General features: G+C 42.6%; 1 protein-coding gene across 2 annotated transcripts in view; it reads left to right on the forward strand.

Moving 5' to 3' along the window:
- Positions 1 to 4,335, forward strand: part of ABHD18 (abhydrolase domain containing 18) — a 70,702-nt gene extending 66,367 nt beyond the window's left edge. For both annotated transcript variants that reach the window (XM_085898622.1, XM_085898621.1), the window contains one exon: positions 1,229 to 4,335. In XM_085898622.1, coding sequence (XP_085754748.1) covers positions 1,229 to 1,283 — 55 coding nt within the window. In that variant the 3' untranslated portion in view covers positions 1,284 to 4,335. The remainder of the gene's footprint in view (positions 1 to 1,228) is intronic.
- Positions 4,336 to 11,467: the final 7,132 nt, after the last annotated feature.

The raw sequence follows: 11,467 nt of genomic DNA on the forward strand, positions 1-11,467 counted from the left end.
CTACCACCAAGAAGCTGTCTGCGCACTTGTGGTACCATTCGGAGGAGGTAGTGCATCTGGCGTTCTTTGATGAGAGGATATCGACGGAAGTTAAGTGCAGCATGGTTGCAGCGTTAGATCAGGAAGCCTTTGACAGGCTGCCAAAATGACCTCTGATTCTTGATGCTCTGTTCCTCAGCGAGAGCAAGGGACTGGAACAACTGGTCACAAAGAACACCCAAGGATTCTTCTGGAAACTTCAATTGCAATATGGCTTTCTGCTCCACCACCCCTTTTCGTGGACGTCAAACTGAATATGTGCAAGCTCTGGTTGTGGTCTCCATACTTGCAGTGATGAACGACAGAGCAGAACGGGCCATGGTTCTGGTCAAGGATCTGAATGGAAAGTTAACGGGAAAAGAGGAACAGCTCCAGTTCCTCGTTCAAGTTGTCAATGACCATAGAAAGCAATATCCAGCTTCAAACAAATCGGCATTGTTGAGAACACGAAAGAACTAATGACTGATCAACGTATAAGCACCAATTTTCGTGCTATATGTGTTTTATTTATCAATGTTTTGCTTTAGTTGCTTCTCCATTTTTGCCATTATTCACCAAATGATGTATTCTATTTCGATTATATCATAAAATGTTCATGTTCTTTGCCTTTTTAAGTGTCAAACTTTCGTTACTTTACCAAATTGCCTTGTTTTTTATTATTTGGTTCACCCCAAGCAGTACCTGTGAACAACTTGTTGATATGAACAAATGGGTCTTGTTTTCAGTTACGAGGGCGACCTTTAAATGTTGACCAATTAGGACCAAATTTCTCCTCCGCATTTTTTAGTGGATTGATTTAGCTCCAAAGTGGAGCAATTTTAGGGGGTGAGACAAGAAAAAATTCATCGTTCAATTTTTCCTTCTATTGCCTCATGACACACTGATGGATAGCGAGGCTGATCGGTTTTCTTGTGCGCTTACCGATGTCAGCCTAATTGGATAGATTCATGCAGCTTTAGATGTATTTAATATAACGTCGATACTCGGAGTATTGTACACATTTATGGTGTTCAGCAGATACATTCTATACTTGCTGTTCTGCCGAAGTCAAATTAAAACCCAGAGAGAACCTTGTAACCAAATCCAACATTGTTTTGTCCATTGACTGGTTATCCATATTGTCCTTTTTTTCTCCAGACTTAAGTTGAAAGATTTTAATTTTAATCAACTGTTCCCTTTTTTGTTTCAGGAAAGCTATCTACGAAGCTTTTGATCGCTACACCAAGAAATATCTTGACAAGTGACTTATTTTGATGAAGCTGCACTTTTGTAGTGCAACCATTGTTCCTTCATGTTGGATCCCAAAAGACCATACATCAGACCAATCATGCACTGTAGTGCAGCAGATAACTGCAAAATACCCCTAGAATACTTCGGTTTGTGATGCAAGCATGAAATTTGGCACAAATACTCTTTTTGGCCTACTGTGTTAAAAATGGCGCTGGCCACGAAAAAAATCAAATCGAAAAAAAAATCCAAGCTCAGTCAGTACCCTCTCACAGTGGAAGATGGCGACCTCGAGATACTGGAGAAGTTTGTCATACTAGTGTATGACAGGTCCAGCACTGCTGCCACTGTGGACGAGGCCAGGCTTGACATGTTTGCCAGAAAGCAGAGGCCTTACGAGGCCATTCCACCAACCAGAGCAGCTCTGCTCCAACACACCAGACGTGCTGCCTACCAGGCTGGTTGTGTGTGGGCCCAGGCAACCCAATGTCAGCCAGAAGCAGAGAGCCCTGCTGACTGGGGATGGCAGTGGTTTGGTGAAGAATGGCAGGTCTTCTGGACAGCCAACTCTCCCATTTCTCAAAGTTGCCAACAATTGACCAAATGCTGTTGTAAATCAGGCTGTCGTGGGAAGTGCAAGTGCTACAGACTGGGTCTGAGCTGCACAACTCTATGCAGTTGCAGGTGTGAGGTCGAACAGCTTTTCACCTGTTTGAGTGGAGGGGGTGTTTATTTTATTTTATTTTATTTTCTTCTCAGGAAGAGAAGCCTGGTAGAAATGCTGCACGAGCATGGCCTCAGCATCTCCTATGACGACTAACCGTCCATGGTTGATTTTCCCTTTGCAAAATGGGAAGAATTTTTCTGTCCATATCTGAACCATATCTGTCAAGTTAGTAAACCTTAAAAAAAAAATCTTGATTTTGTTCCAAACGCTAGTTTGTGAACAATGGTTTATAGCTATCGTGGCAGCCATCTTGGACTCACATCTTTGTTTCAGCAGTATGCATGGGAACTTGGAATCTAAAACCATGTCCACCTAATTGGTTGATCCCAAAAACCTAGGTATAGATCCAAAAATTATGAGTCTATGTCTATTATTTCCTGAAATATGAGCATTGTTTTGGTTTTGTGGCAGACATCTTGGATGCCATCTTTGTTACAACCTTGCTGTGAGATGTTACATTACAAAGAATAATCATGCTAAAATCTTAGACACAAAAAACTATGGTTTACACCCTTAATGTTGTGTTTTGTTTCAAATATTTAGCTGCAGAAGAGGAAATTTCTGTGCATATGGTGGCCATCTTGAAAAATGGTCGCCATCTTGGAATTTTGCATGGCCAGCGCCTTTTTTGAAAAAAGTGGACCTCAAAGAGTATTTTTGCCAAATTTCATGCTTGCATCACAAACCAAAGTATTTTTGCAGTTATCTGCTGCACGACTGAGGCAAACGATCATTGTGCGTTGCCCTCGATACCACAAACTTTGCCCAATTCTCTCCTTGGGTTTTCCTCACAGCTAAGTGTAAATTGCATCATTTATGCCTGTGAATAACCACTCACCTGCATTTCGCCACGTGATTGGCTCTTCTTTCTGAGCAAATTGCTCTTGTCGCCTGCGATTTGCCAAGAGCCATTGATTTTGCGGCTCTCGTTTCTTCCGGTGACCATTCGGGCTTTCCGTGCATTTGGATACCCCTTTGAGTCTCGGTAAGTTGTATGGCTTCCGTCAAGTCGTCCCTCGTATTCATCTTTCAATAAATAAAACAAAAAATTATGGGGATTTTTAAAATTCGATTTTAAATGGCATTATTTGGAACAAGAAATGTCAATGCGTTTCTGCCTGAAATTCGTGCTCGTGTACGTTGTTTCTCTGGCGAATGTCACATGTATGTTTTATTTGCCAATGATTTGCACTTATGAATTGCCTCACTGTATGACTGGCTGGCTTAATAATGTCAGATGAGCAACATCATGCTGTGCAAAAAGATCTGCAACTTGAACTGTTTTTTTCAATTTTAATTACTATTACAATTTTGAATCTTTCCTTAAGCTGGTGGCGTTTGATTTTTGGTGCATGCTGGGTGTTCTAATCAATCGTGTACCTGACGTTTTTGGTTGGAACACGTTTTTATTTGAACTTGTGTATTTTTTAGAGCCATCTTTATGTTCTACAGAATGTCTCAATAAAATGTATAAAGATGACTTTATATACTGAAAACTATTCTGTCTTGGGGTTCTGCACTGCTTTATGGGTAACAGTTGACTGATGACGTGCAATCATTCCATGACACGCTAACGCCATCTGTTAGGTGCTCATAGAGAGAGAGAGAGAGGAGTGATGCTGAGTGTTACCATTTAATTATTTTTTTCCCAAAATATTACACTCTGTATACATTTTATTGAGACACCCTGTATGTGACGGGTCCAGGAGGTGGAAGGTGGTGGTGTGGTTATTTGTTGTATATGCTGTGCATACAGAGAAGGAAGATGGGCAACGACTTTACATATGCATTACAACTACAGAATGCAATGCATGATCTCTTAACGAGACTGCTCAACTTAGGGGCCTTTATCGAAAGTTTACAATCCTGTTATGAAATGCACCAACATGGCCATTGGCTTACAAAGACGGGCAGATGTCATTTCTATGGCTCCACAGACTGTTTTTACATTGACAGTAGTTAAACAAATAAAGGACCCAAAGATCTGGCGCAGCTATGAAGAAGGCCCGAGAACAAAAACTGCTACATCCCCACTTTTCTCCCTTTTTCATTACACCTGTGGTCCGACTTGTGCTCGACGTGATGGCCCAGCCTGTCTCGGATCATGTTTCGTTTATTCCATTTTGGAATACTTTTAATGTTAACTTTACATCTGGGAAAAAAAATTCCTGTGGAACATTTGAATACAAGCTACATGAAGCACAAGTCCAGAAGGGAGGAAGCATTCTGCTCTGCTGTTTTTGCAAACAGGTTTATTCACTTGTTTATTACTTTATTCCAATCAGACTTCCTTGTACAAAGTACTTTTTAAATTGGAGAATAAAAAGATTGGTACCAATGTGCACACTGAGTCGAGGAATACAGTTTTGAAGAAGGTGTAAGCTAAATTGCTTGTTCCGTAGGTTTAATCTTCTGCAATCTATAGTACGATGGTCTGAATCCCAAAGGTTCTCACTCCACCTCCATCATTGTCATTTTTAGTAAACTTTATTCATATTGCATTAATCGACACTAGCAGAAGCCTGTAGTAAAAATACCACAATATAAAAAAAGGAAGCCTTTTATTCTTGTGCTGGTTGAAAGAGCTAAAAATGAGACGTTGCTTATTTCTTTCCAGCAGAGTTTTTTTTTCCAGGAGCGATTGAGGCAGCAGTCTGTTACCTGCACCCCGTTTGGGTTCAATTATTTTTGTCGATTTGAATTTTGGTTTACAATTTTCTCGTAGGTTTGGATTAATTTGAAGCAACTTTTACTTCATATTATTTCTCTCTGGGGAGTGTTTCAGTGTTTCAGAGTGGGACAGACAGCATTAGCCTATTATATTGTTGCGGGTCGGGTGAGAAGACCACGAGGGGAGGGGGGGGAAGCTATCTCGGCTCCCACCAGACTACCCGGAATTGTAGACCATCGCACATGGATAATTCTGTGACGCGGCGGGTCGCTAACCGACCGTGGACGCCAATAACTGAACCACGTGACCTCGGGTCCTCCCATCTATGGGTTAACCGGATTACCTAATTAATCACGTGATTTAATTACCAGGGAACACGCCCTCGGTACGCCTTGTCCGGATCGGATGCAGCCGAGCAACACTGCCAAGGACGTACGAGCAAAAAGGAACGGATCGTTGGGAATAAAGTCCAGGCTAAGCTAGGATTCGGACTATGTTGGATCGATGAAAGAAAAGACAAAAACGAGCTGGGAACATTTCTGATAGTAATTTATTAACAAGCAGGTTAGGAAGGGTATGTGGTACGATCAATATATTTTTTGGGGATGTGCAAACAGAGATAGGGAAGAAAGGTGTGGTGCGATAATAAGCAACTTACAAAAGGAGACAGAGCAGACTTAATGTGAAATAATAATAATAATCTTCTGCAGTCTTACTTACGTGGACAGGTGCCAGGACACACACACACAGACACAGAAAACCCGATGATGAAGAGGTATTGCAGCAAGACAGGAGAGGAGTTGAGGCTACGGTCTCTCGGTACCTTTGCACGCTTGCCCGAATGTGCCACCAATACATTTGGGGGAATGCTCCATGGTGCGGTACCCCTGACAGCTAGCGCGTCGGCACGGAGAAGGAGATGCGACCGTCAGCGTAAAGGCAGGGTGGAGTCAGTGTCATGTGGGTGGAGAAGAGGAGCCAGAGTGGAGGCGATGGCTACAGAAGGCGGAGTCGAAGTCCAGCTTGAGCGGAGGCGAGGCAGAGCAGAGAGACATCGAAGGCTCCGCTCGGACCTTTATAGGCCCCGCGCGGTGGAGGGCACCCCGAAGCGCTGTGTCGTCACCCGACTCGGGCGCTCTGATTGGCCCCGACCCCCTGTGCGGCCCGGCTGTGATGGCCGGAAACTGCAACATTCCATTTCCGGCGAGACGACCCCGCGCCGCGTTTCTGCCTGTCTGCCTTGCTGTCTTCTGCCTACCCCACGATCTGTCTTGCTCCGACCCCACAACAAGACATGAATCGCCCGCACTGAATTCCACGTCATGAATTGCCTTGCAAAACCTCCCGGGCCGTGCCCTGACGACAGGCCGAGGGCGACGTTGGTCCCGCACGCCTGCTCGGGCGCCCCGACCAGCGCTTGTCAATGTGCCTGCTCCGTGTGCGCCAACGTGGCCCGAGCTGTACAACATTCCTCCGCTCGCTGGCCGTAGAGGCGAGAAGGTAAGATGTTATGGCAAACCCATATACAGACAGTAAGATGTGTTCATTCGTGCCCTGCTCTGCACAATAACAAAGTGTCGCGAACGGTACATTTGTGCCCTGCTCTGTACGATAAAGAGTCGCGAGCGGCGCACGGGTCTGCCTTCGTGCACATTCCGTGCAGTGCGCGTGGATCCGCAAAAAAACAAAGAAGAAACTCCTGGTCAACAAAAATATGAAAAAAAATCACTTCCAGTGAAAAAAAGATGAAAAATAATCACTTCTGGTCACCAATAAAGAGGAAAATATCACTTCCAGAAAACGTTTTAAAATCAGTTCCAGTGAAAAACAATGAAAAATAAATACTTCTGGTCACCAAAAAAAGAGGAACAAATCACTTCCAGAAAAAGTTTTTAAATCACTTCCAGTGAAAAACAATGAAAAAATAATCATTTCTGGTCACCAAAAAAAAAGAGGAAAAAATCACTTCCGGAAAAAGTTTTAAAATCACTTCTGGTGAAAAACAATGAAAAATAAATACTTCTGGTCAACAAAAATAGGAAAAAATCACTTCCAGTGAAAAAAAGATGAAAAATAATCACTTCTGGTCACCAAAAACGAGGAATAAATCACTTCCAGAAAAAAGTTTTAAAATCATTTCCAGTAAAATCAATGAAAAATAATCACTTCTGCTCACCAAAAAAAGAGGAAAAAATCACTTCCGGAAAAAGTTTTAAAATCACTTCTGGTGAAAAACAATGAAAAAAAATCACTTCTCACCAAAAAGAGGAAAACATCACTTCCAGAAAAAGTTTTAAAATCACCTCTGGTGAAAAAGGAAGAAAAGTAATCATTTCTGGTCAACAAAAATAGGAAAAAAATCACTTCCAGAAAAAAAAAATTTCCACGACAATTTTGGCGACCCAGATGGGACCTGATCCCCGGCAGGACTGGGAACAGCATCATCTGGCATAACAGCAAGCAAGTGGCCACTTAAGATGTTTGCTCTTACTTCAGATCGGATGCTGCATCTCTCAGCCAAACGGGTAATGTGGTACTTCATTGATAGGAGAGGTATGCAAAGGAGAACCTTAGTGATAGGCATGAGAGGATCCTGTAGTTCGAAACCGCTCAAGCCGACAGGTCTGAACAGAGATCAGGGATCTCTTAACGGGGAGTTGGAGTCTCCGCCTACCTTAAGCGAGTTCGGTACTCGGCTCATTGTGCTGTATTCGGTACAGCAGAGGCAGAGGGGAAAGGCCACCCCCTCTGGCCAAAAGGAGGGGGTTGGAATCCCACCTCTACAAAGAGAGGGTTAATGCCCCTGCTCGCTAAAAAGGTTCAAGTCCCCAAGGGGGAGAACAAATAAGTGTTATGAATGTTTGTCGAGTTACCTCCTTGGATTTCTGTTTGTTCATTGTACTCACTCAAAGTTTGCTTGCTGTGAAACTGTTGCATTGTATTGTGTGGAGGTGTTACGGATTCATAAATCCTTTAGTTTTGTATTAAGGAGATACTTCTTTCTTTGGACGGATTTGTGAATCCTATGTGATTGGAAATGTTTGGAAAGATGTGTACATGCGTGTCACGTCCGTCACCAGCACCCAGCTTTGCCATGCACCCTCTCGCAGGGTAGCCTTGAACACCAGTCGACGTCTGGAGGGCACCGAGATCGTCCGTCGCGGGTTTAGACACTGGTGTTGTTGGTGATCGACCCGTGCCTCACTTGTTGGCGGCACTGCTCACACACACACACGCGCACCACACGCTCGCTTGCCGAAGCACTGGAAGGGCGAATTGTCTCTTCGTCACTGGTCAGACACCCGCTTCTTGGTCACTTCTCTCGCCCTTTACTTTTTCCTCTCTCCTTTCGCTTTTCCTCTCCTCAGACTTTTTCTCTTCAGAACGTCTCTCTCCTCACAGAACGTCCCTCACGCTTTCTCTTGATCGTTGTTATATCCCTGGGCCGTCTCCACGGGGTGTCGTCCGCCCCAAGCTCACCCGCCCCACTGGGGCACCGTTACCATGACGACCTGTGCGCTCTCAACAAGGCAGGCGTCGGAGCTCGCGAAAGAATGTTGCTGAGGAAAAATGAGGGCGGGCTTCAGAGCTCGTGAAAGAAATGTGTGTGAACGTGTCTGTCGTAAAGAAAATGGCTTCCCAGAAGAGAGGGGATCTATCCTTTACACTTCTCAATGTATCACATTTACGATCCCATTAGACATGGGGATTGGGCTAATCTAAACATGCATTGAAGGAAATAACTGTCTGAGGACCTGGATGTGTGGACGCATTCATCAGATCGGATTCTGAAATCCGTAACAATATATATATATATATATATATATATATATATATATATATATATATATATATATATATATATATATATATATATATATATATATATATATATATATATATATACACACACGATGTTCCGTATATGTAGACATGTATGTCTTTTTACTGCACATGGCACTGTATAGTGCTGTGACTTGGCTGTCCAACTTCGACTTTATCGATTTATGACGAACATGGCTGAGCACTCCAGTCCATCGGAGTGCTTGCTTGAGCACTTTGAATCAAGCAACCCACTTGGCAAACTATAGCAAGCTGCTTGCTAACACAACACACCGTCACCATCCTTGTGGTTGCTTGCCTGCTTCCTTCCTGTATGAATTCCTGAGTCAATCACATCCACAGGATTAGTCAGAGACCTTGATTGCGCTCCTTTTTGCCCTCACCGAAGGAGAGGGTATTGCATTTGTGTGTTTGTTTGTTTGTCCGCACAGAACTTTAGTGTTTTTCGCCACAATGGCTTGTCGGATCGAGACAGAATTTTAACCATCTATGCGATTACTTATGTCGAATGTTTGAATGATAATTGTGATGTCATAGGTCACGTGGTGTGGCAGCCATGTGGGAAAATGGAGAAACTTTGGACCTTCGTATCTGAAACCGCATCAAGGAAAAAGTTGAAACTCAGAAAACAAGTACTCCTCATGGGGAATGTGATTTTTTTATGGCATCGTCATAATTGGTGCCTTCATTATGATGTCATAATTGCATATGTATAACACCACATCTGCCCAGTATGAAAATTTTGGAGGGTTATCTTGTGATATAATGGTCCATAGAAAAAAAAATTGAAGACATCATTGTTCATGTGATTTGGCAGCCATATTTAAAAAAAAAACCTTCAAAAATCTCTGAAGTGGCTGAACAGATCGAGTTGAAACTTTACCTGTATTAACGCCTATCCATGAGGAACAAAAGGTTCACAAATATGTCATAGGTCACATGGTTTGGCAGCCACATTGGATTTACCCAAAAATCCATTAAAATATTTTTCTCCTGAACGGCCGGACAGATCAAGGAGAAACTTCACTCAAATGTTCGCCAACCCTTGCGTGTACAAGTTTGTTAAGGAATAGTTGATAGGTCACATGGTTTGGCAGTTATATTGGATTGAAGAAAAATATTAAATAATGTTTTCTCTGGAACCGCTTCATCAATTGACGTAAAACTTCACAATTATGATCTAATGGTGATGGGAATACATTTTTTAAATTTCAACTTGATCGGACAAATGGTCTGGCAGCTAGAATTATTTAATTTTTTGATCTGGGTTCTTTTTTTATTTTTTTTTGAATAAGGCTCACTTGGCTGTGCCTGGATGTGTTTAAGTTTTGAGGAGTAGCAGCTGAAATGAGAATCCTATCCAGGTTTCTACTGATGACTTCATCTTTGCTTTTTGATTGTTTGGGTTCCTTCTGATGACTCCAATGCAGGACTGTACCGATTTGGTCTTCCATTTGATTTGAATTGAATTTATTTTAATCCCATTCTAAATTCAATTGAAAAATAATAGGGGAGAGTGGGGCAAGGTGGTCCCTTTTTTAGTTTTGTCCATTTTGCCATCAGATGATTTGCCAGCCAAACGCCATTCAATTGCCATTCGTTAGTTCATCTATCGCCCCAAGTAACTGCCCAATTTCGAGAATATTAGAGATCATTGAATGTCTATAAAAGGCAATTCAAAATTTGTGGTCGAAATGCTCAACTTGCCCCACCCCCTGGGGCAAGTCGATCATCACTATGGGGAAAGATGATCATGGTCCTAAGGAAACATGAGGACAGTCTAAATAAGCAAAGTGTTAGAATTTTAATGAACGGAAAATAATTCTTCATTTATATGTATCCATCTATGATACCAACATAATATTTCCAAAACATTGTCCCATACACAACCGGATATGAACGTCCATTTTCATGTCATTTAACTTTGTGTTCCAATTCTTAATGTCTAAATTTGCAACTCACTGACTGAGATCAGTTTTGAATACCAGTTGCTTTGATTTTCTCTGGCTTCCCTTTAAAAATTCGGGTGGAGGTAGTTTTTTAACGATGTCCTCCTTGGAAAAAGTCCCACAATCTGTCTCGTTCACGATGAACTGAGTCGATCGAAGTTCATATGAGAAGGTACTTTGTGGAGAAAGACTCCCTCACATATCCATCGGCATCGATTGCCTCTACACGCGCTATGTACAGAATTGATCGCGCTTTTTTCCCATCTATTTTTGTAATTACAAAGTCTCCTTCAATAATACCGTTATTGTCACCTGGCTCTGAATCTTCATCTTGAAGCTGGAAATCACCAGCATCAGCATCATCCGGTGATTCACTGTCTAACTGTAGGCCTACACGATTTCGTGATTTCGTTTCCTTGAACAGCTATTTAGGTTTCGTCTGGGAAGATTTGGCAGGTCTACGGCCTTGGCATCGCTCTTTTTCTGCTCTAGTTGTTTTCTGGCTTCCGTCTCAGCGGCGATTGCATTTCTCATGGGTGAAACAGGACAAGATGATCGTGGTGTGGGGCAAGATGATCACACGATCAACTTGCCCCAAAACCAAGTGATCATCCTGCCCCACCACCACCATTTTTACAAAATCGTCCGGCATTCATAAATTACAACAATGAGCTCGGCAAAACATACACGCAATATGGGCATATAAGCTACGTATCTACCTATATACAGATACCATTCCCACTACACTTATTCATCGAGATAATACGTACTCACCGATGATTCGAAAATTTTTCTTTTTCAGGAGGAAAATGATGTTTTTCTGATAAAACGAACGCAGCGTTTTTTCTCGTCGTACGCCTTCCACAGTGGAATTGTAGTTAATCGATCTATCGTTGAGTGGCGCTACCGTCCAATGCGAGCTTTATTGGGGTCGTGAGAGGGGGGTGATCATCATGCCCCAGGGATCATCTTGCCCCACTCTCCCCTAAACATCATGGGTCAGGTTCAGGT

This window comes from Eptatretus burgeri, chromosome 10, assembly GCF_056783735.1.
Source record: "Eptatretus burgeri isolate ZD-2024b chromosome 10, Ebu_testis_v1, whole genome shotgun sequence".
Taxonomy (NCBI): Eukaryota; Metazoa; Chordata; class Myxini; order Myxiniformes; family Myxinidae; genus Eptatretus; species Eptatretus burgeri.